Source organism: Notamacropus eugenii, chromosome 5 (assembly GCF_028372415.1).
Source record: "Notamacropus eugenii isolate mMacEug1 chromosome 5, mMacEug1.pri_v2, whole genome shotgun sequence".
Taxonomy (NCBI): domain Eukaryota; kingdom Metazoa; phylum Chordata; class Mammalia; order Diprotodontia; family Macropodidae; genus Notamacropus; species Notamacropus eugenii.
The window spans coordinates 375693333-375719516 of NC_092876.1; the positions used below are offsets into that span (position 1 = coordinate 375693333).

Genomic DNA, 26184 nt, shown 5'->3' on the forward strand with positions numbered 1-26184 from the left:
AACACAGAATGTTGGAACTCTGATTCTTCTTAATGGCAAGACAGAAATAACAGCCACCAGAAATCTTCTTACTATCCCTCCTCTTGGGACCCAAACTACTTTATGATCCTTTCTTTACATGACACTAAAAGAGAGATACAAAGTCAAATTCTAAATTCAAGCTATAGAAATAGAGCTGGTGGGAGAAGACAAGAAGAGGAAAAAGAAATGACTAGTGATTCTGGAAAATAGTTCCTTTCTCATCACCATGTCCCTATGGGCCCCACCCTCCCTTTGTTCTGCTCTTTTTTTGTTCCTTCCAAAGAAATTGAATATATTCAGTCAGAATTCTGAATTTTGCGATCTCCTAGGCTATTAGAAACTGAAAGAGATCTTAAAATTACTGAAGCTATCTTTCTTTGATAGATGAGGACAATGAGTACTAGAAGAGTGAAGTGATACAGCCACAGTCACACACCTAGTGACACAGCTAGGAATCAAACCCAAGACTGGCATCTCTTAGTTCAGTGTTTTTTCAACATCATACTACTTCCCTATTTATACCAATAGTAGTTTTAAGTATTAGGTGAAGTATGTTTCTAGTAATGCTTATTTTTTCTAAAGTAGCTAGTGTTGATTTATTAAAAAATGGGAAAAGGAAAATGTGTGGAAAGAGGTCAAAGGGAGGGGAGAAGCAAATCTGTTTTGAAGTGTCTCAAATACTGAAAAAGGCAAAAATTGAAAAGACTCATTTTTGAACTGATAAAGCAAATTTGTTTTCAGACAAATTTTACTATTATAAAATCAAAGGGCTGGAAGGGACTGATATAGCACTGGGGATACATTCACAGTCTGCTCTTCCAAAGCTGTATCCAAGCCCTCATTATTAGCCACCAAGTTTATCCCTCTGGGCTGTGCCATATTTAAAATGTTTCAGCCAACTGAGATTCCCTTCTGTTTCTGTTTCTGTTTCTCCAGAGAAGGAGATTCCATATATTTTCTTAACCATTCTTAACTGTGTCTTGTAAGCCACTGACATTCTCAGAGAATATACCATAACCTAAATGCTTCTCATTGTAACTTAAATCTGTTTTCTTTTATTTCTGTCTTCAGAAAAATTTTAAGCAGTTACCCCACTCCCTTGTTTGATGGGATATAAGGATCAGCTCTCAATTTTCCCTCTCTCTGTCTCATATTATTATCCTATATATTATATGTAAAATATATATTTATAATGTATAATATATTATATATAATATAGAAATATATCTATATCTATCTTTTGTCATTGACATCTTAAGGAGAATTCTTGAAAATAATAATACCTTAACTTACAGGAATGTCTCTTTTAGAGGCAGGAGGTAGGGAAAATATTTTAGAATGGTGTCCTTTGGCATAAGTTCATACCTGTCTTGCCCACACTAATGATCAGTCTTATACATACATATATACATATATATGTATCCAATTTTTAAAAGTTCTATATTGCTGATTTACATTTTTCTGGTATTCCATTTGTATCATTTATGGTCAAAATGGTAAAGTGGATAATATTCATGGGTGATAATATTCAGTTGGATGAGTACTATGTAATAGGAAAAGGTAGAGAATTTTTAATCAGAGAACCTATATTCAAATCTCAGTTCTGCTGCTTGCTGGATAAATGGTATTTTTATAAGTATATGATGAGATGATCTCCAAGGTTCTTTTCAGCTCCAAATAATACAGGTCATTTAGTAAAATTCCTTCATTTTACAAATTAAGAAATTAAGGTCCAGAAAGGTTAATCCACATACCCAGGGACACAAAAACAATAAGTAACTGGATTCAAACCCAAATCCTCTGAATCTTGATCCAGAGATCTTATCACATCACCTTTGGTCTCTCATATTCAGGATCTTTTCCTGTTTCCCCAAATGTTGTCATCTTTCCCTGAAAAGATTATTCTTCATTTACTCTGTGTATGTCTTATATATCCCTAATTATTTATATGTTGACTCTTCCTTTATAATATGACCTTCTTGAGGACTAGGACTGTATTTTTCCCTTTCTTTATATCTGACTTGGCAGCTAGGTGGTGCAGTGAATAGAGAGCCAGGTCTGGAGTCAGAAAGACCTGAATTCAAATCTACCTTCAGACATTTGCTAACAGTGTGACCCTGGGCAAGTTACTTAACCCTGTTTGTCTCAGTTTCCTCATCTGTAAGTTGAGATGAAGAAGGGAATGGCAAACCACTCCAGTATCTTTGTCAAGAAAATCCCAATTAGGGGCATAGAGAGTAAGGCACAACTGAAACAGCTGAACAACAAACTCCCTGTTTAGCAGTGCCTGGAATATATGGAGTGTATAATAAATGTTTTGTTGACTGCCTGACTGTCATAGGAAACAGGGAGAGGAAATTCATTACTTAGATGCTAGAGATGAAAACAACCCTATAGTGGATTTGTCTGACTCAAATGTTATCTGTCACTGTGCTTTGGTTATATGACTTGTGCTGCTGCTACACATGGGATGGAACAAAACTTCCTGATGGAAGCCAAATATTAGAAATTCCAAATTATTTTTCTTCTGAGTATATTTTAGGTAATGTTTGCTTGATATCCTGCAATCCAGGAAAAATTTCAGTCTCCTTTTCCAAAGCTATATCCAAACCCTCATTATTTTTATGACTTGACTTAATGAAGTAATTTGGAGTGTACAACCCTCCTAATTTAATGACTGTAGCATAAATGCCATCATTTAAATAAATACTGAGGTTTAAGAGAGCTCCCAGGAAAAGCCATGTAACCATAGAGATACAAGGCATCCAATTCTCCCCATAAGGGAGAGTTAATGGGGAGGAAGAAGCTGGAAGATGCAGATAAGAGAGTATCAGTGAGGAGTTTTAAAGAGAAATGGAGAAGGGTAAAGAGTCTGTGGAAGGTATGGCTGAGAGGAGGTAGACTGAGTGGAGCCAAAATGTGTATGCTCACACTGGGTCCTCAAGGTGTGGGTCCAATCTATATGGAGTTCCTCTGGATGGGGCTTTTCACCACACAAAGTATAAGCATAATTTGGTCAAACAAAGAAAGGGAAGGAAAAAAACCCCTAAATCCTGAGGTGTTTAGGATGCCACTGGAGTGACCGCTATCCCTATTATGGCCCTATTATGTGTATGATACTGCAAGTGCATTTCCATATCTTTTAAAGTACCTTTCCACTCCATTAATATTCCTCTGAGCTTTGATGTTCAGACTGCAAATGCCTTTCCTGTCTGTCATTTACCCTATGTTGTTTTTAAACCTGAGATCCAAAATCCATCCTCCTCTTTTCAAATCCTATATCAAAACTCAAGAAGATCCAAGTCTTCCCTTGTTTTCTGAGTTTGGCATTCTAACAGGTCCTCCAGGGTTAAAAAAAAAAAGTCCCAATCTACTCTTGGATCTCTGACTCCCTCACCTTAGACTGGATGGTCATATTCTGGATAATAGAGCCTATCTGTGTGGGACAGGTTTGGGGTGACAGAAGGGTCTCTCTGCAGCCCATTGGTATGCTGTCAATCTTATAGCATATATCCCTTATAGTTCAGAAATATGCTGACTATCTGGGCCACAAACCCAAATGAGGAATGAGGAATCTGCCAGGTCCCCAGTAGATCTTTAGTAAACATCACTGTAATCTGAGAGAATCCCTGGAGACAAAACACAGACATAAATATAGCCTCCAGAATGTGTTTCACAGATGAGGGCTCTCACAAATGCTTTTATACAATCATACAAAAATGTTTGGCCTGGAAAATAATCGGCTGCATTCAGAAGCTGGAACAAACCAAACCAGCAAGCAAAATGACAGTACCATTCTATTAATCCTCCTTCCTTGAATTTTCTTTCTGTCAAGAAGCCAAAGAAAAGTTTGGGTTTATAGTCAAGTTTAATTGAGTTTATATTTGGCTCACCATATCTGCTGCTCTTAAAAGACTCTTCAGTCTCCATTAAGCCCAGAATAAACATTCATACCTTCATAGCGGTCCTATGGAATACATGGAACGTGGAACATTTCAGAGTTTTCTCTTTGCCCATTTTTCAAAACAAAGAAAACTATAAAAAAAAATTGCTCACCTATATACCTAATCATTCTTTCCATTGCATCTCTATCATAATGACTGTATGAATTATAAATTAAACCTATAATAGATCTAAGACCTAACACTAGATTTTAAGATAATACTTTAGGATCTAGAGCTGCAAGAGACTTTAGAGACGATCAAGATAGAGATCATCTAGTCTATCCCCATTCCGTTTTATAATTGGAGAAACTGAGGCTTAGAAAAGAAAAATGATTATCCATGGTCAAATTGGCACTGAAGGTATGTACACAGAGTTTGAATCCATGTTCTGGTCTGATTCTAAATATAGTGTTCTCTTTCCTGCAACTCACTCACCACCGAGATAACCTATGATGCTCAGAATTTTTATATGAGACAACTTCTATTGACCAAACTCTTCTTTTTCAGAAAAACAATAAAGCAGGCTCTCTGTTTTATTGCTAGTCATACTAGCAGAAAATTAATAATGAAATTTTGCATTTACATATTGTCTTAAAGTTTGAAGAATTTATTACAACTATCATCCTATTTGAACTTCTGAGTAATCCTGAGAGGTAGACATGATAGATATTATTATTCCCATTTCACAGATAAGGAACTAACAATCATTAAGTGTTTTGCCAGTATTATTACAATCAATAAATCAGTAAACATTTATTAGTTAATATGTTCCAGGCACTATGCTAATCTCTCAACAGAGGGTAAATGTCAGAGTTAGGATTCTAAATCAGGACTTCATAGCTACAACTCTAATAATCTCTCTAGTTAGGAACAACTCAAATTAAAAATGAGATTGAAATGGCAAGTAAGATTTTAGTTCATGTGAACTTTTCTAGTATCTAGAGATTTTTCCTTCCCTTATTTTTCATTTGGCCTCTCCTATTTGTTATCACCAAAAACTTTTCTTTCTTAAAAAAGAGAAATTATTGATTTATTTTGGCATTATTATCACTTTCATTTCTAAGCATATCCACATACCTCCTCCAGTGAGCTATCTAATGTAACAAAATTTTTTTTAAAAGATAAAAAAAGTAGTTCAGCAAAATTTAACAATACATCAGCTGAGATGAAGTATGTTGCACTCCCATATTTTCCTACCTCAGAAAAGATACTAGACACTCTAAACTAGACTCAGTCATTATCACTACAGGTTATTTAGACTCCTTTTTTTCTTTCCATTGACATTGTTGTAGTCATGTATATTGTTTTTGTAATTCTGCTTTCTTTTACCCTATATCGGTTCAGAAAAATCTTCCCAAGCTTTTCTGAATTTTCCATGTTCATCATTCCTTATGTCTCAGTAATATTCTATTTCATTCAAGTAGCACAGATTGTTTAGTGGTCCCCTAGTAATGGGCAACTACTTTTTTACCTGTTTCTTTTTTCTTTTTACTTCCCCCAAAATTACGAGTGTATTTTGGTATATATCAAATTTTTCTTTCTGTGATGTCCTTGAGGCAAAACCCCTAGCCCCATGATCTTTGGTCAAATGTATCCTAATTTTTAAGCAAAATTTCAAATTTCTCCCCAAAATAGTTGGATACATTCATAACAATTTTGTTTCAGTGTACCTATATTTCCATAACTACTCTAACATTATTTCTGTCTTATATCATCTTTGCTGATTTGTTAAGGGTGACATGTAACCTTAGGATTTCCATTTCTATTGAAGTTGTTCAGGAGCAATATTTCACATAGTCACTAATAGTTTCCAATTCTTTTTGAGAATTACTTGTTTATATTCTCTGCCTACAAACAATAGAAAATGACTATTGATATTAAAATTGTATATTCATTCTCTACATAGCTTACATATTAGTCCCTTATCAGAGACATTTCATGCCAAACAATATCTTCCTTTTCATATCAATTACAGGAGTCATTGTTATAGTTTAAAAATCTACGCACAATTTGCCTTTAGAAGATCTATCAGGTAGCATATAAACTTATTTTCCATACTGGATCTTGCATTAACTTTAGCCAACAACATATGAATGCTCTCTTTGAAGGTACTTAGTATAGGTAGTATTCAATATCACATTTTTCTTTTTACTGGAAAGTTTTGTCCAATGCACAATGGATGTCTTCTGTGACAGTTTTGTAATATTGGATAAACATAACTCCACCTACACAATAATTGGTTTATGTTTGCTTCTCTTTTAATGAAGGGAGAATGGCACAGGCCAGCTAATAAACTAAGCAGTGGTGGTTGTCCGCTGTGGCCCTTGCTACCTGAATATTGAGTTTGGGCAAATGATCTACTGCCACCCATGACAGAAGTGTTTATGGGCAATTATAAAGTGTCCTGCCCTGACTTAATTGATCTGTGGCAGCAGAGAAATCTTGTGTTTCTAGGCCCTAGACAAAATTGTGATACTAAATGATGTTTGTCTTTGAGCTCCCAGACTCACTATTCTGAGTCTATCTTTTTCCACCAAGTAGCACTCTTATAAGTGACACTTCAGGTGTCTGAATTCTCCACAGCATCCCTTTTTTCACCTCTATCAAAATCTCTTCTCCAAAAAGAATCTATTAGCTCATTTACACTGGGCCATAAGTAACTGATAACAGGCAAAAAGAGGATCAATGGCTAAAACTGAAGAATGAAAGTCATATAGAATTTTAAGAACTAGCCAAGGGTTGAGGGGAAAAAGACATGGGAGTGTAAAGGTGTAGGGCAGCAAGTCAGAGTATTATGGGATAGTCTTCCAGATCCTAATGGAATCAATATTATATGTTTACTATTCCATGTATATATAAGAGAGCCATGTTCCTGTCTGCCATTTGGTTTTGTGTTTCAACTAACATTTGTTAAACATGTGTTATGTGCAAGTGTCTATGTGCCAGATGCTGGAAATACAAAGATGAAAAATGATGTAGTCCTTAAAGAACTTATAACCTATTAGGGGTACTGCTATATGAACAAACATGCATATAAAACAAGATAGAAAAGGACTGACTGGGGCAAAGAAGAAATCCAAAGTGCTCTAGGGAATTGGAGGCAGGAGAGAATGCTTTCAACTGGGAGTTATGAATCAGAAAAAGGTTCAGGAATTTTGTGGCGCCTGAGCTGGGATTTGAAGGTAAAGAAAAATTCTAAGGCAGTGATACATTCTAGGCAATGGGAGATGCCCTGAACAAATGCAAAAGGGATCAAGAACTGAAAACTGACCAGTGGTGTTTGCCTTCAAGAGATTGTTGGTGACCTTGGAGAGAGTGGTGAGTTCAGAAGCCAGACTAAGAAGGGTCAAGGAGAGATTAGGACATGGGAACACTGAGTATGGAAGTAGTTTTCAAGAAGTTTGGCAGCAAAAAGAAAGAAAGGATGAAATAGTAGCTGGATAGGAAGCATAGATCAAAGAAAGGCTGCCATATTTTTAGGCTGATGGGAAAGAACCAGTAGAGGGGGGAAAAAATGAAGATGCATGAGAAAGATGGTATTTGATGCAGATTGGAGGGTAATTGGATCAAAGACATAGAGTCTTTGGGGGATCCCACTTTTTTGATTCTGTAGGACAGGTAGAGAAAAGAGAGTGGATGAAGAAGCTGAGAAGTTTTGAAATGTGGAGGAGGGTTGTTGTGGAAGGCCCTGCCACATGACCTTGATCTATTTTTAGTAAACTGGAAAGCTGGGGTGTCTGCCCTAAATTTTGTCTTGAAGAATAAAAGAATTTGGAAAAGTCACTGTGGAGAATGTAATGGGGAGCAAATAATTAGAAAGTAATAGAAGGATGGATATGATATACCTCACAATAACTGTGAGGTGAAGAATTTATAGTCATGACTGTTTGAAGTGAGCAAGTACTGCATTATCCTTACATAAGAATGACCCTTTAAAGTTACCATTTTGTTTCACAGATCTCAGTAATGGTTAGGTACCCATTTTAACCTAGTCTTTCATACTGACCTGGGAAAGACCTTAGCTTAAAAAGGCCATGGTCTCCTATTGCATCCAGAACCATCTCCAGTTTTCCTGATCTATATCTTGTCTATGGGCCCAGAGGAGGGGGGAAGAGGAGGAAGAGAAAGAGAAGTTGGTGACTTTGCACAGCCCTTCCTCATTTAAATCGAATTCACTTGCAAGTCATGGCATCACCCTCCTAATTTCATGGTCCTCTTCAAGAATGAAGGACGAACAAATTTTAAAGAAACATATCACTTGGCCAAAATGTTCACCGAAAGGTTCATTCTTCATATGAGTCAAAATATTCCACAAGTCGGTGTGTGTTAAAGGGAAATGAATAGTAATTTTACCCTGCAACCTTGAGAACTGTGATTTTATTTAAACTGCTAATTACCCCCAGGCCAATTCCAATTCCATTTAAGACCCAGCTAGATTGAAATGGCATCCTTTTCTAATACTTGATGCAAACAATCAAATCTCACTAGTATAATGATAGCATAGGAACCTGGAAAAGATTTCACAATTGCAGCCATGAAATAGATTTAGGAAGCCCAAATGAATAGATGGTGTGAAATGATATTGATGCTATGGTAGGACATGCTTCCTAGTGTAAAAGTTTCTTTCTCATTTATTCTAATACCTATAATTTCCAAATTAATCAAAGATAGGGAGCTGAAGAAGTATTGTTGCTTTAGATTAAGGCTTTGAGCTCCTATACATAGACTGAATTCTCATAGGGCAAATTCTCTTGAAAGATAAAACATTTAAACCAACAATCATTCATATCTTTGTGTGAATTAGTTTCACATCTTTTCTTGAAAAGAGATTTTGATAAGAAGACAAAAACACTAGATGGCTGAAGGAAAGAAGTGGTACCATTGACAAGATCATGGACACAAAACAGATATGGGCACAGAACTAGGTAACTAGGAGTGTCAAAGATATTTGTTTCCATAGGAAACAGGACTATACATTTCTAAGACGGATCATTGATAGTAGATTTTAACTAACTCCAAACTAGAAATAATTATACGAGCTTGTGGTCTGATAGATTTGGTTGGGTCAGAAAAAGTCATAGTATACCATGCCTTCCATCAGGCTCCCATAATTTCAAGGGGATAGGAGTAGGAATGAAGGCCCAGATTGTTGGCACCTTAAAAGAAAGGTCAAGGCTTTGAAAAGATAGGAAAACTGTTAGCTCTTAGTACCTCAGGCCTAAGTATCCACCACTATTCTCTTCTCCCACAACTCCCTCCAGAGGCCAAATTTCTGATCTAGCAAATGGTTTTCTCCTTGTCTCCAATCCTTAAATTCTGACACTCTCCAGAATCCCTGGTACCAATCCATCTGAGCTTGAAATTAAGGCTTGCTCCCCTCCAAATTGGAGACTCACTCTCTCTATTTCTAGGCATAGATTATCCTTCCTTACCTATTCACTGGCTCTTCTTGGGTCAGACCAAAGCAATCATAAACTTGAAAGAAATGATGGCATCTTATATCTCTTTGGTGTTGTCATTTCTTGTATATTTCTCAGAAGAGAGGCAGTTGGTTTAGGGGATTAAGGGTCTACCTTAGGGCCAAGTAGATCTGTGTTCAAATTTTGCTTCTGATGTATATTAGCTATGTCACTATGAGCAAGTTACCCAACCTCTTATTGTCTTAGGCAAGACTAAGAAGATAAATTACAGATTAATTATCTATGAGGGGATTTCCTCATTGGGAGTTTCTTACATTGATAAAATCATAGCTGCTGACAAAAAAAATGATAAAATAAAATGTGGACAATAGTGTGTGGTGAAGCAGGGTACTGTGTCTATACTGATTAGATACTATGGGATCCATACGAAGAAGAATTGATATGTGATAGGTTTTCTGATTACCAAGCACCAAGGTTGCCTAAAGTTATCTTCCTTGTCACATCACTGTTACTACTGAGTATTTTCAGTGTGCATAGAGTACTCAGAGGCAGTGCAGACTAGTGGATAGAGAGATGACCTGGTTTCAAGTCCCACTTCTGACAGCTACTAGTTTTGTGAACCAGCACAAATCATTTAATGTCTCAATGCTCTAGGAAGCTTTCTATGACTATAAACTGAGAAACTACAGACCTTAGTTGCCTGAGAGAGTTTCCTTCAATTCCTATTCTTGCCTCCATAGGTTGCTGAACACCTTTTCCATCAAAGAACCAATAGCTATGATTCCATACATTCCCAGTGTGTTTCCTTGACAATGATATTCCTTGCCTTCCTGTCTTAATGAAGACAGGTTACTGCAAATATTTAAATCAAGTCTTAAAAAAGTACATTCATGGGATTTGCTATAGGCAAGTACATTGCTCATGAAATTTTTTGTATTTCCATCATTTAATTTTTTTACTCTTTAAATAGGCTATCTTTACATAAAATACTTACCTGGGAATGAGTGTATTGTATTACATGTATACATTTGTATTACTAGTTTCCTAGCTTGTATTTGACCCACCCGTTCATCACTGGAATCTTCACAGTTCCTTTACAAGACAAGGGACATTTTTTTATTAGTTGTAATGATGAATAACTAATTGAAATTGCTTAAATAATAGCTGTAACATATAATAGCCCCTTCCCTACCTGAGGACCCCACTGCAATTTGTCTAAATTGAACAGATGTTGTTTGGGTTAGTTTCCCCTTTTGCATCCAGGAGGTCATAAGAATCTTGCCTTCCTGAATGTAGAAGGTTATGGAAATCTGCCACTATATTCCCTCCTATATTCTCTCCATCTGGATTTGGGATAGAATAGAAAAATGAAAGGTATAGTCAAAAGACCAATAGCTAGAAATCAGCATGTTTCCAGGTAGAAACTAGGTACAGCTAGTTTCACATCTACCATTAAGTACCTATGTAATCATGAGCAAGTCTCCTTTACTCTTTGGAGCTCATATTTTTTTTAATCTGCAAAATAAGACTAGAGTTTACATTATTCTAAGGCCCCTTTTAGTTGAAATACTCTGCACATCTATGAAAAAAGGACTTTCATCAGTCCATGCAGGTGGAAGATGTTGTCATCCATACCGAATGGAAAGATATATGCTCCTATCAGCATCAATGAACGGTTGACAATTGCATAATTCACAGAATTAAGACCTGGATGCCATAATCTGCTTAGTTCAATAAAGCTTGCCTTTCTTTTAGGTAGAGTGGGAGGTCAATCAATCACTCAATCAATTAGTCTTTATATCTTTATTGAGGACCAATTCACACTCCTGTGGTGTGATTTCAGGGAGCATCTGGAAGGGTCTTCCAACCGTTAGATGGTATCTGAGAATTTACTATTAGAACACCATCACTAGCTTAGGGTTTTTTTCCCATGGAAAAGTTCTATAAGCTGTCACCAGTCATTTACCCCTTGATACAGATGAGAGCAGATTTTAATAAGGATAAAGAATATAAGTCTGCAGGATGCTCTGAGTCAGAAGTACAGACGTACCCTAATGGTAGGTTCCATCTTCCCTGTCTCTATCACTGCACAAGCTTCCCAACTAAACCTGGGGTGTACCACTTCCTCATCCCTACCTCAGAACCCCAAGTTTCCTTTTCTTTTTTAAATATATGGAATAAAACAAGCAATTCCATAACATAGTATAATAAAAAAAAGGTTGCATATGAAACTGCAAATATATTATGTACAACTTGCTATTCCTTTTAAATATGTTATCATATAAATCTTTTTTTCCTTTCTTTCTTCCATTACCTCCCACTCTAGATATTACTTCCATTAGATACAAATATTTATGTATGTGTGTACACACATACATATACACACGTGTGCATATGTGTATGTATGTATGGGTATATATGCAAAATCATTTTGTATACATACTTTTATTTATCAACACTTTCTCTAAGTGCAGATAGTGTCTTCATGTGTTCTTTTTAGTTAATTTGGGTATTTATAATAGTCAAAATGACTTATTCACTCAGAGTTGTTCTTAAAACAGTATTGCTGTTTACTGTATACAGTGTTCTCTTGGTTTTTCTCATTTTGCTCTTCATTATTTCATGCAAGTCTGTCCATATTAGTACTGAACACTTCATATCTTTTAACACATTATCATTATGATTATTAATTCTACAGTCACCAGGCTACATACCACAACTTGTTCAGCCATCTGTGGTGGCAAATAATTGGAAATTATGGGGATGCTCAAGTGTACTTACAAGCTTAGCTTAATCTTTACCTTCTGCTTTTCCTGATCCCCCAGCAGCTAGTGCCTACTCTTCCCAATGGCCATGTGTTTATTTTGGATATACTTATATGGACACATATTAACTCCTCTGATAGAATATAAGCTTCTTGAGGACAGAGACTGTTTCATTTTTTTGTCTTTGTGTCCCTACTGCCTTTTCATAGTGCCTGCACATAGTCTTTGCTTAACAGATGCTTGTTGAATGATTCAAAACTGAACTACATGGTAATGTTGTGAAATGCCATATTGCTTAAGTAGAGCACACGGTTCCATGGGGTTCTCTGGAAAAAAATGGAAGACTAAGCTATTCATAAAATTGTTTATGAATGCCTCATTTGGTACCTTTGCTGTTAATATAGCTTCATCACTTTAAAAAATTACATTTTAAAAAACACATAATAGGTTTTTTTACTCCTATAACTGTAAAGTCCAAAGCCCAAGTCTCCACAGGTGCATGGTAAGCTAGTGATAATAAATTGTAGGCTGTTCCCAGTTTTCAATGAATAGATTATAATTTCCATTTGTACCTCAGATGACATGATTTTTAAAAGCATTTTTTTTACTTCCCAGCCTTTGCTCTTTGCAACCATTCAGTTGCAAGTCCAAAGACTTCATATGGAAGAAATCAGAAGAGGCAAAAATGGAAGTAAAAAAGGTTGAACCTACTGAAGTCTTGACTGATTGATAAAAGCAGGAAGGCAAAAATGGATTTTTATGTATTAAGTTTTCTTTTTTTCCCTCAGTGAGTGGCTACCCTGCTGGTATACTATTGACCTAAATAAGTCTTAAGTATGAATGCCTGAAGTATTGTAATTGAAGTAGTAAGAACATAAATAGCTGGGGGTTGAAGGCAGGGAATGGAGAGAGAAGGCAGGGCTCTTATGAATGAAAGTTAAAATTTCTATTCAGAGAAAAATTAAACTGTGCAAGCCTAATGTGAGAAGTGGGTTTTTGTTTGTTTTTGTCTTTTATTTTAGTTAGGTTATTTCTTTAGTGGGTAAAGTGCAGTTGAATTATATTTGAGAGGGAATAAATCCTTAGGAACAACCTTTCAATTTTTCAAATAAGGCAAACACAAGCTCTGGTATCTCTAACTGTCACTTCAAACTAAGGAAGAATTCTCAAGCTGTGTGAAGGAGGTGTTTTTCAGTGCTGAGAAATTTTATTTTGTCTCCAGATAGGCAAAACAGCTTTTATAGTGTCAGTGAATATTCCTTCATATCTTCCCTTTCCACTATTTTAGCAATGACACACACACATGTACACACAAATACCAAATTATTGACGTTTGCATGAATGTCATTCATTTATTACCTTTCTTTAAATTAATTTCACAGATATCCCTAATTTTTCCTTTAATAATCCCAGTTGGAGGAAGAAACAAAACTACTTTCCATCTTCTAAAGAGTTTTGTCATTCCCATAAACTTTTCTCCATTTTTAGATTTCAAAGTATTTGTCCATAGTATGTAGATTATAAACAATGACTAAATTCCAAGGCTGAACCACAAGTCAATATACTCCATAATATAACTGATAAAATGTACATTTGTAATAAAAATATATATATGACAATACTAGTAATTAGACAAAACAGGCAAACAGTACAATTGAATAGAAAAAAAGTTGTTTATTTCTAATGCTTATGTGTGAAGGAAAAGTTAACATTAGAGGAAGAGGAAGTAGATGGAAACTTCAGAAGAAATGATAAAGTTCTAGGAGGTTTAGATGGCTTTATAGACAGTCAGCTCTGGTGCTTCAAAGTTTATTTTTTCTCCAAATTTTTTTGTTTGTTTTCTGTGATACAGGTGTATCACTAGCATCACTGTTTTGCGTATCCTTATTTGAGGATTAAGATCATTTGAATTGCTCAGAGAAGAAGTAAAAAGAAATAAGGAATAAGAGAAAAGAGGGTATATAGGGAAAAGAGTAACAAAAATTCACATCTGTAAAACTTGGAAATCAAAAGGGAAAAGATAACATCAGGCTGTGAGAGGCATACCATGGAACCATAGAAATCAGAGCTTTAGATTTGGAAGGGATCTTAAAGACTATCTACATACAATCTCCAAGTTAATAAGATAAAGAAACTCAGGTATAGGGCAGTGAAATGACTTGACTGAAGTCTTACAATGAGATAATGGCAAAGCTGCAACGAGGAACTGTGTCTTCAGACTTCTTGCACCATTTTGTTTTCCTTCACCACAAACAAGTTGGATAAAAAGCAGGGATTCTGTGTGAAATTATCCTGAAGTGAAAGGAGCTATCTTCTGATGACACAGAAAGTACTATGTACCCAAGAGCAACTTGAAAGGAGTTGGAGGGGGCAATGTATTGGATTAGGATTAATGGGAGAAGGGGACATAGTATAAAACCACATAATATTAGACATAATATGTTTTAGGTTAGACACTCATTTGGTGAGTATCTATTCAAGTATATACTACTTTTACAGAAAAAAATAATGTATTAGTGTTGAAATGTCAACCTAGATAACTTATCATTAATCTTTGTAGGACACCATGTGCAGTCATAATGTAGCTAAGTTTGACTACATTTAACAGCAGGGCATCTACAAGCTGACACCAACTTTGATTTTCAATTCTTATTACTTTAGAGTTGATAGCCATTGATGAGAAACCACCCACCCAGCTATCATTAGAAGACTGTTGAAATTAACCTTTTAAAAGGAGACAGGCAAGGTTGGCCTTCTGTCTGACACCTATCTGTAGAAGTAGGGACCAACTGTTTTCCTTATGTAGTTCTTTGTGGTTGTCTCTCTGATTCAAGAATGAAATGTAGACCAATGCTAGTCATGAAAGTTAGAGGAATGAGAGAAAATGGGATAGAGGAAAACATAAGTAGATGTCCACTGTATCTAAAATTTACCTGTCCCTGTTGTCTACTTGAAAAAAATAAAGAAAAATCTGTCCTTGGTAAGTGTCAGATTTTATTAGCACTTTATCATTGTATTATTTATTTATTTAGTTTTTTTATCTGTTTGTTTATTCATTTATTACTTATTTATTTATTCATTAGCATTGCTTTAAAAGCAGTGTCACTTTACTTACTACCAAATATATTTTTGTTTGTTTGAAACCAAATCCAGTAGACTTAATGATTTTACTCTTTCCTCTCCTTCTTAGGCTTACTTTAACCTTGTCTTGTCCAATGGACTTGAAGAACTTCCCCATGGATGTCCAGACTTGTACAATGCAATTGGAAAGCTGTAAGTGCCTTCATTGAAATATGTGTTTTGTTTTGTTTTGTTTTGTTTTGTTTTTGTCAATGTCCTGCTTCTTTTTCCCTCCCATTGAGGAGGGATCAATAAGATTCACTTATCTGCTAGCTAAGTCTCTTTCTTTCACTAAATCAGACATTCTTGTACTGGGGTTCGTAGACTCAAAGTGTCTATGCAGAGATTTCGAAGGATCTATAAACTTGGAGGGGGAAAAGAAGAAACAAACATATATCATAAAACATTTATTTTCACCAATCTCTAATTAAAATTCAGCATGTCCTTCACTTAGGAATGTAGATAATAAAATATTAGATTTGGAGAGTCTCACCATCAGATTGGAAATGATGATAAATTTGAGGCTCAACAACTCTCAAAGACAAATGTGTGTCTCCAATTTTTGATGGCTGATCTCACTCTAGCCAACAAATCAAACTTTAAAGTATTTATTATGCATGTGTCATGTGTCAAGCATGGAGGTGAGCAGAGGTACTCACATGGATTGTTATAGAAAAGAAGTAGGGAATGGAGCCCAGAGAGGAATGAAGGCATTAACCTGGCATTAACCTGGATGACCCAGTCACTAAAGAAGCTTGCAGCAGGAATGGATCAATGAAAAGAGGGTACATAGTGACTTTTTTTAGGGTGAGAAGGCTATTGAATCATGGTAAATGAAGTAGTTGGAAAATCAAGAGTAACAGAGAAGAATCTAAGGGTGACACTCGTGAAATTGCAGACACTTAAAATAATGCATACTCATAAACTCAAAAGATCAAAGATTTAGAACTGGAAGAAACCCTAGAGACTGTAAAATCTATCCCCCTCATTTTGCAGGGGAGGAAACTAAAGTTGTAAAGAGACTAAATGTATATAGCTAGTAAGTATCTGAGGTAGGATTCAAACTCACTTGTTCCTGACTCCAAAACTAGTGTTCTGTCCATTATGCCATCTATCTCCTTAGAACAGAGTTCTAAGGCTTCTTCTGGAACTTAGGAACAAATAAAATGACCCTGCTTTATACCATATCTAACACTGTGTGGACAGAGAAGAGCTTGACAGCATTTACAGAGTGTGAATTTGTTTCTCTCTGGATGTTCCAATTCTACCCCTACCCCTGGGCTTGTCTTTCTTCCAAGTAACCAAGTGCAAAATCATCCCTCTCCCAGTGGGTCTGCTTTCAGTGTGGCATAAAGAGGAAAGAAATTTGAAAATCTGATTAAACAAATTCACAGAAAGGTGAGAATGACTAATGTACTTAATATTCCCAGGAGTTATTAACATTTTAAAAGAAGAACTTATTACACAAAACATCTCTCCCACCTAATTAGAGATTTCTTATGTTTAATAAACACAGAAGGCACTTGGAAAGAAGACAGCCTGGTATGGTACTTGGGAGGTTGAGATAGTGTTGAGCAGGAGTGGGGAAGCATGAGCAGGTGGTGCTTAAGCATGAGGGAGAAAGGGCCAGTCCAGGATCTGGGGAAAGGACTCAGAAAAGAAACAACTAGGGCACCTAAGACACTTCTTGCTTACTTTGCCACTTTACTAAGGTCCTGCACCCCCAAAATCATTTTGCCATGTTGTCTTTGGCATGCTTGCCTTCAGGTAGCTAATACCTGAGACTGAGAATGGAATTTTGAGCCAAGAGCCCTGGATTTTCTTCTTCTTCTCTTCTGGGTGTGTTGTGCTAGTTTGTGAATCAGAGATAGTCATGGAGACTGAAGACTTCACAGTGATTTGGGGCAATTTAATAATGGAGTGACTGTGAAGCACATTGAACTTCTTCATTTGACAAACAATAATTAAAAGGGAGGAGTGGATCATTATTATAAAGAATAGTGGCACAGTTTCTTTGCAGCTAAGTGATGCAGTGGATACAGCCTTAACCTGAAATCAGGAAGGCCTGAGTACAAATCCAGTCCCAGATTCTTGCTAACTATGTGAGCCTGGACAAATCTTTTTAAGCACTCTCTGCCTCCATTTCCTCATCTGTAAATTGGGATGATAGCAGCAGCTCCCTTCTAAGGTTGTGTTGTGGATCCTATGAGATAATTTTGTAAAGTGCTTTGCAAACCTTAAAGCAAGATATAAATGCTAGCTATTACTAAGTTCTAGCTACCTTCTGATTATCTTAGAATGTAATAGACTTTCCCATTAAGCATATTGCCAAAATATACACACATACACATGTACATACACACAGTGGAAGAGTCAGTTTTGAAGGTGAAGTGAGTTTAATTTCATGATAGACTATATTTATTCCTGTCAATATTATATTGCCCATGACCTGCTTGGTAGACAGGAGACCTGGGCTTTCATCTTCACTTAACTACTTATTTAGAAGGCAGACAGCCTGGTTTACAATACGACTTCAGTATATCTACATTAGAGAAGCAACCTAGCTACATTTGGAGAGTCTCGCCATAGATTGAAAATAAGATGATGAATTGTTTTGGACCAACAATACTCAAAGACAAATATATGTCCTAGAAAGACTGTTGTTTAGTAATATTTCAATTGTATCCAGCTCTTTGTGACCCCATTTCAGATTTCATTGTCAAAGATACTGGAGTGGTTTGCCATTTCCTTCTCCAGATTATTTGACAAATGAGAGGAACTGAGGCAAACAGGGTTAAGTGACTTTCCCAGAGTCACACAGCTAATAGCTATCTGAGGCTGGATTTGAACTCAGTGACTTCCTTGCTCTAGACCAAGCACTACATCCATTGCTCCACCTAGGCTGTGCTTTTGTAGAGACTGATCCCACATAAAGGTCTATGTAGTCAAAATTGTGTTTTTTCTAGTAGCAATCATCAGATGTAAGAGTTGGACTATCCACAAGGAAAGCTGAGAGCAATAGAATCTGAGAGCTTTTGAATTGTGGTGCTGAAGAAGACTTTTGAGAGTCCTTTAGACAGCAAGGAGGTCAAATAAGTAAATATTTAAAGAAATTAATTCAGACAATTCACTGGAAGATCAATATTGAAGTTGAAACTTAAATACTTTGGTCACATAATGAGAAGACTGGACTCTTTGGAAAAGACCTTGAAGTTAGGAAAGATTGAAGGCAAAAGAAAAGGGGATGGCAGTGGATGAGATGAATAGATAATTTCATAAAAGCAATGAATAAACTTGGATAGATTTTGGGAGACAGTAGAGAATAGAACGGCCTGGCTAGCTATGGTCCATAAGGTCACAAAGAATCAACCACAACCAAATGACTGGATAACAACAATAAAAATCCCACACTAATAGTCACCAAGTTAAGTCACTAAGCATTATTAAGCATGTCTAGGCCACTTCCTTTCTTAGTCTCCTAGGTTATCAAATAGGGCAGCTAGGTGGTGCAATGGAGGAGTCAGGAGGACCTGAGTTCAAATCTCACCTCAGGCACTTGACACTCACTAGCTGTGTGACCTTGGGCAAGTCACTTCACCCCAATTGCCTCATCCTGGGTCATCTCCAGTTATCCTGATGAATATTTGGTCACGTGAATAGATGACTCAGGAGGAGAAGTGAGGCTGGTGACCTGCACAGCCCTCCCTCACTCAAAACACAGTCAAGTGAATGTCATGCCATTATTTCTCTGATGGCATGGTCTTCTTTGGCAACGAAGAAAGAGGAACACACACACACAAGTTTATCAAATGAGGAAAGAAGTGAGACAAATGATCTATGGAGATCTTTTTAGTTCAGTAATTTATGATTCTCCCACCCTTAATTTTTTTTTTTTTGGAGGGGAAGGAGGCACTTCGATGTGTGATTTCACTGATTTTGAAACTTATAATGAGAAACTTCTACCAATACAAATTGGCACTTTGATAAAAATAGTCTTAGAGAGTTGCCCACCCCTTGAAAAGACATTCAAGGATTTCTATTTCCTGCATAATCTCCTTCCTCTATTTTTCTGTTTGGAAACAATAAATGAAGCTAATGAAAAGGACTTCTCTTATGAGGCTGGGAAAAAAGAGCATAGTATTTGGAGTCTGAGGATTAGGGTTCACAGGCTAGCTTTGCCACAAGTTCTGGGTCACTTTGGGCAAATCACTTCTCTGGGTCTAAATTTACTCATTTGTAAAATGAGGCAGTCCAACTAGATCATTCTTAAGACCCTTTACATCTCTAAATCTTCGTGTCCTCCTCCCTCCTACACATTATGCCCAATGGTTATAACCCAATGTTATCTCCACACAGAGGCTCACCATTCTGAATCTTCACCCAAAGCTACTCAGGCAGAGACTAAGACAAGAGAAAGGAGCCCTACTAAGACAGATAGATCCCAATTAACTTTGCCATTGGTTTCTGTGTAACTCTCACCGAAGTGCTGTCCTGTAGTAATTTTGTTGAAAATAATGTGTACTATAGGTGAGAGCTGACCTGTCTAAACCTCTCCACTGCACACACTTTCCTACCCAATCTCTATGTTCATTCTTGCATAAAAATAACAGAAACAAAAAGAAAAAGCGAAAAATAGTAGCCTTCACTTCTGGAATGTGATGTTTTGGCTTATGAATATCTAACAGATAATTCATTGTTTATGCAACAAAAATAGAGAAACTTTTATTACTGAACTGGCAATAATTCTTTCTGATGACTCAGAAGTGATATGACATAGGATCTCATGGGGTCTGACACTTGCTTTTCTCCATAGGCAGCCTAATAAGTATGATGAATCATACTCTATTTGCACATTCTGTTCATTTATCTGCCAAGTATCTCCCTCATTAGCTAAAGTTATTAAGACTTAACTGTAATAACTTGTAGCACAAAGGTTTGTTGCAGGCAAAGCTTACAGATCCTAGGAGTGGAGGCAAATGTGTAGTGTAAGTGTTTAGATAGATCTTTGATGGAAAATTCATCCAAAAAGAGGAATTAAAGATTATCTTTTACCTGAAAAGCTATGGAACTGTGATGCTATTAAACAGAAAGTGATTTAAAATATTTGTTGCTATTACAAATGATTTCAATGGCATATCACAAATAAAATCAAAAGGGTTTTGTTTTTGATGAAATTCAAGATTTAAAGAGCAAGGATGGATGGAAATTTGCTTGGTTATGCTTTATTATCACATTGAGCAGTCTGGAAACTAGTCTTCAGTCTTTTATTTTAATTTCACTGGCTATGATAAACTGTTATCATCTATATTACCAACATATAATCAATTATAAACATGTAATCAGTTATATAGATTACCCTCCTCTCATGTGAGCACGTACACATATGGATAAAGAACTGACTTTAGAGTCAGAAAAAATCTGAGATCAAATCAGACAGATGGACAGTTGAGGAAACTGTAATTGGTAAATCATCTATAACTTAGAATCTTAGAGAGATCAGCTTGGTAAACTAAGAGTTTTAGTGACCTATCCATGAATATGCAGCCAGCATGTGCCAAAGTTAGGGCCTGAACCCAATTTTTCTTTACTCCAAGTCCAGCCCTTTATCCGCTATATCATAGTTCCTCCATGAACCTTTCTTCTAGATTCATTGACCAGTTCTCCCTCAAACATTTCTATTTTATTTTGTTTCCCATCCCATTCATTAAAGTTTGACACTTTCTGGGAAATATCTGTCCATTATACTGACCAAGGTGATTTATTTATTCCAGTTGGCTACACCATGAATGACCTAATATTTGAGTGGTTAAGTGATGGCCCAGTACAAGTGGCTGAGGGTTTAACCTTACCTCAGTTTATTTTGAAAGAAGAGAAGGAACTCGGATACTGCACAAAACATTACAACACTGGTGAGTATTCTTTCACTTGCTGAACTAAGGTTATTGGGTTTTGGCTTTTTCACATAGGCTGAAGAAATAAAATAATCCCTGTTCTCCATATAGTATCTGCAATTTAGGTTATTTCTCACTTCTTTGTAGTATTTAATATTAATTGAATGGGCATATATACATAACACTAATCTGCATAGTACAAGCAAATTAAATACACAAATTCCTTTTGATCTCTAGAACATGTTAGGAGAGAGAGCCTCCCTGTAATTCATTTTGATTATGATCAATGTGTCGAGTCTTAAACTAAGTCTTCAAAGGGAAAATAGACCAATAGAATTTCTCCTGAAGTATATGGTTCCTTGAACATAATAGGCACTGGAGAGATTCCCATTTTTTCCATATATTTATTATCTATGTATCTATGTATCTATGTATCTATATATCTATGTATCTATGTATCTATGTATCTGTCTATGTATCTATCTATGTATCTATGTATCTATGTATCTATGTATCTATGTATCTATCTATCTATCTATCTATCTATCTATCTATCTATCTATCTATCTATCTATCATTTCTGTCTGTCTGTCTCCTTCCTTCTCCTCCCTCTCCTCTCTTCTCTTCTATTCTCCTCACTTTTCTCTTTTCTCTCTTCTACTCTTCTCCTCTCCTCTTTTTTCCTTTCCCACCTCTGAAAGCTGACTTTAAAAAAACTGTATGTGATTTCATGGGTTTGAGGTCCAGCTGGAAAGAATGGGCGTACAGACTAAATTTTATGCATAGGAAGCAAAGCTAGAACTTAGCCCTCGTGGAGCCTATCCCTGGCATCCAGTGTTGTCACTGGCATGCTGGGTGAAATTATACATGATGGTTAGTACTCTCTGCCTTGGTAAAATAGGGAATAATAACTTGCTTGTTTGTAAACCCAGAAATAGAGACATCCTGCTTTCCAATGCTTCAGAGTAATAGGAGTTTGGATAAGATTCATCTGGCTAAAATTCAGCTGGCTGCAAGGACATAACCTGGGGTGGGGGGAAGAAATAGCAATGATAGGCATGGGGGACAATATCAGATGTGGCACAAACAAATTCTTCTATATTTGTACCTGAATTACTATGGCCATCTAGTGAAAGATGGCTATCTCCCCTTTGAAGTCTTAGCTCTTAAGAATGTGAGTTGATCATACCCAGAGTGAATTCCAGGGAGGCTCTCTATTCAGAATGTCTTGCACAGGTGCAGCACAGAGAAGTTTATCTGCTGAACACAGTAGATCATGAATGCATATGCAAGCTCTCAAGGTCACACAGCTAGTTGATGGATGCAGTGAGATTAGAACAAAGGTGTCCTGACTCACGATTCAGTGTATGTGCATACCACGTATCTGCCTGCCTGTACATCTCTCTTGATGCTGGCAGAGGCTGGTATTTCCATTCTCTGTTTTTGGTGGAGTAACCAGTTCAGTGATATCAATTAACTGGTCAATATCATTGACAGCCATAAGAAAGTCTGGTAGGTGTTTCTAGTATAGAACATCAGACTTCTCCACAGGTTATTATTATCTTCTATGGTAATCAGACTTCTTACCTGGCCATCTTCTTAAGTATTCAGACACTGAAGATTACCCAGTAATCATTTATTTTTAATCTCTTATGAACCTTGCCATATAGGAAGGCATGCTCATTAAAGCTTTAATCGTATCTAGGGGAGATAGCCCAGCATAGTAGATTAAGGACTGGGCCTTACTAGATTCAAGTTTCATATTTTCACTGATTATTTCTCATGCCTAGAATCCTCCCTCTTCATTTCTACCTCTTGGACTTCTCTGGATTCCCTCAAAATTCAGATAAAATTCAATCTTCTACCAGAAACTTTTCCTGTTTCCCCTTAATTCTAGTGCCTTCCTTCTACTTCGTTATCTCCAATTTATCCCATATATATTTTGTTTGTGCATAGTTGTTGTCATATTGCCTCCCCTGTTAAACTGTGAAATCTTTCAGAGCAGGGATTGTCTGGTGCTTTTTTTAATACAGTTTAGTACAGTGCCTGATGACTAATAGGTATTTTTATATAATATTTTCCCCAATTACATGTTAAAATAATTTTTAACATTTGTGGGGGGCAGGGTTTAAGTTTTGATTTCAAAATTTTATCTCTCCCTTCCTCCCTTATCCCTCCTCCTCATCTTGACAGGCAATCAGATATAGGTTGTACATGCATGTAAAACATTTCCATATTAGTCAGACTAATAGGTATTTAATAAATGTTTGTTGGCTTATTGACTGAATGGCTATTTAATCATGGGTAAGTCACTTAACATTTCTGACTCTCCATTCTTCTTCACCACCACCTATTTCAGTCTCTGTCTTCCTGAATGTAAGCTCCTTGATGTCAATAATTGCCTCTCTTTTTCCTTGTATTTGCCTCCTCAGAACTTAGCATAGTGTCTGGAACAGAGTAAGCACTTAATAAATGCTTTTTGGTAGCCTGCATGGTCCCAGGGAACTCTTTATCAATATAATCAATGGTAGAGATTCTACATTGGGGGCTCACATACCACTAAAATCCCCAACTTCCTCAAGCATACTCTTACCTACTTTGAGCCCCTGAAGCCCTCCCCAAAAAACACTTCTATAAATGAAAGTTATAGAAGTCAAATGGCCAGTTTATGAGAGCCTCAAAAAATAGCATTTAAAGAAATTCAAGTCAGCAAGAAAAAATTTTAATAAAAATATAATTGACTGAAATAAATGATGGTATACTTCTTTATTCTAGAATTCTTTGTTTCTCATCTATAAAATAGAACTCAATGGGACTAAATTTATGATGCTATGATCTTATAATATGCTACTATCATTTCCATTACAATAAGTAAGGAGAAGTTTGCTGAACATTTTTGTAGGTGGTTAAGTGTTTTCTGTATATCTCTGTCTCTATCTCTGTCCATACTCAGATTCCCATCTATATCTGTATCCATAACCATTTATATATAGATAGATAGATATTTCTAAATATGTATGCATGTATCTATCTATCTATATGCGTGAGTGTCTATAAGCAAAAGTTATTTATTGGAACAAAAATGAAATATAAGGTGAATTCTACAAAATAAATTCCCTATTTACAGGAAAGTTTACTTGCATTGAAGTCAAATTTCACCTGGAGCGCCAGATGGGGTACTATTTGATCCAGATGTATATTCCTAGCCTGTTGATAGTCATTTTGTCCTGGGTTTCGTTCTGGATCAACATGGATGCAGCACCAGCCAGAGTGGCTTTGGGAATCACCACAGTTTTGACAATGACAACCCAAAGTTCTGGTTCGAGAGCCTCACTGCCAAAGGTAAAATGCTTACTTCGGTTGGCTGAGTCCAGTTTCATCAGAATTCTTTTGTATTAGAAAAATATGTGTGGAGATAAATGTGTGCTCATTTAAACAAGCAGGAGATAAATATTGTGTTTGAATGTTTTTGAAGTAGGGATAGTAGGAAAAAGCGTATTTGAAGATGACGGTTATTTAGGTTCATCAACTTCATGTATATACAGTAAAGGGAGGAATTAGGATCAGGAAATTGCTTGAGGAAATTATGTAAGGTTCCCTTTAATTTTCATCTTTGTTGTTCTTCAATCATTTGAGTGGTCCAAGGAAGCCTGCAGGGAATTTGTGTAGCCTAGAAATGACTTAGGCATAAGAATTCTTTAAGCATGAATTGAGTTGACTGTTCTGATTGACCAAGTCATGCAACTAAACAGAAACTGGAGTTATGGTCCTGAACTTTGAATGAGATGTGATAAACAGTTTGAAAGAATGAATATGTAGTATTATGATGCTATAGCTTACCTGTTTAAAATAACACGTGCTATTATGTTGAATGTTTCTAACAGATTTAGTGCTTTATCCCACCAGTTAGCTAAAAAAATGGTAAATTTTCAGGTCTCATGACAAGTCAAGGAGGTGGCAAGGAGATCATTTGTACCACAGGCAGACCTTTCAGTAACTTTCAAAAATAGTGTGTCGATGGCTCATTTTTCTGCCCCCATAAAGGACAAATCATGTATGTGGGGTTATATGTGTATGTTTGCATGTGAACATAGGAGTATGTTTAAACTGAGATATAATGAGCATAAAGTTGAAAATATGAATCACTTAGAAGTTCCTAATGATCAAGTTTGATTTAGAGTGTTTCCTAAAAACTCAATGAAAGACCAGAGCAAATCTCTGTTGGTCTATCTCCTGAATGGAAGACACTGAGTTAGCAAAAGTTTCCCCAAATTATTTGCTAAATTTCGGGTTGAGTATGTACTGGAGTAGGTGAATGGGACAGCATTTCAAGTCCTCAGTCACAGAGAAGTCATTGAAATTTCACCCCACATCTTGACTACTTTGAGATCATGTTTAAGTGGGTTGCTTCATCTTAATGATAAAATTCAAACCAGACCATAGCAATAGTGCAACAGGCTTTCTTCCTTTAGCAAAGATGATTTATTGGACAACAGACAAATATAACATGAGTTTATATTCTTAAAATGCTTTGTAAAATTTAGTGCTGTAAAAATGTCAGTGATGATGATGGTGGTGATTAGTGATGATAATGATAATGGTGATGATAAATAAATTAAAAGCTATTTTTAAAGAGCTAACTATAAACTAGGCACTATACTAGGATACAAAAGGGAGTTTACATTCTAGTTGGGGGCAAGAGATAGACATAGAGGAGTGAAGGACAGGGAAGGGAGTTTTTCATCTGGGTGGTCACACGAATAGTAAGCAGAGTCATAAGACATTCCTTTGCCATGCCCTTTCTAGAAGCAGTGGTATTACTGATGCATTTATTAACAGAAGAAGAAATGGAAGGATGGGGCAGTACATGGATGGGAGAACAGATATGAAAAGGTTCCCAGATTTCTGGCATGCATAGCTGTAAAGCATAATCTGGGTATTTTGGTTAGGATCCTTTAGGAAAATTTGCCCTCATTCACTAGCCAATCAACCTCTGTCCCAGGGTAGAACTTCAAGCTGAGAG

General features: G+C 36.3%; 1 protein-coding gene across 1 annotated transcript in view; it reads left to right on the forward strand.

The window, feature by feature from the left end:
* Positions 1 to 26184, forward strand: part of GLRA2 (glycine receptor alpha 2) — a 296188-nt gene that overhangs the window by 103695 nt on the left and 166309 nt on the right. The window contains exons 6-8 of the mRNA XM_072617038.1: positions 15341 to 15423; positions 21042 to 21179; positions 24289 to 24503. Of these exons, the coding sequence (XP_072473139.1) occupies positions 15341 to 15423; positions 21042 to 21179; positions 24289 to 24503 (436 nt within the window). The remainder of the gene's footprint in view (positions 1 to 15340; positions 15424 to 21041; positions 21180 to 24288; positions 24504 to 26184) is intronic.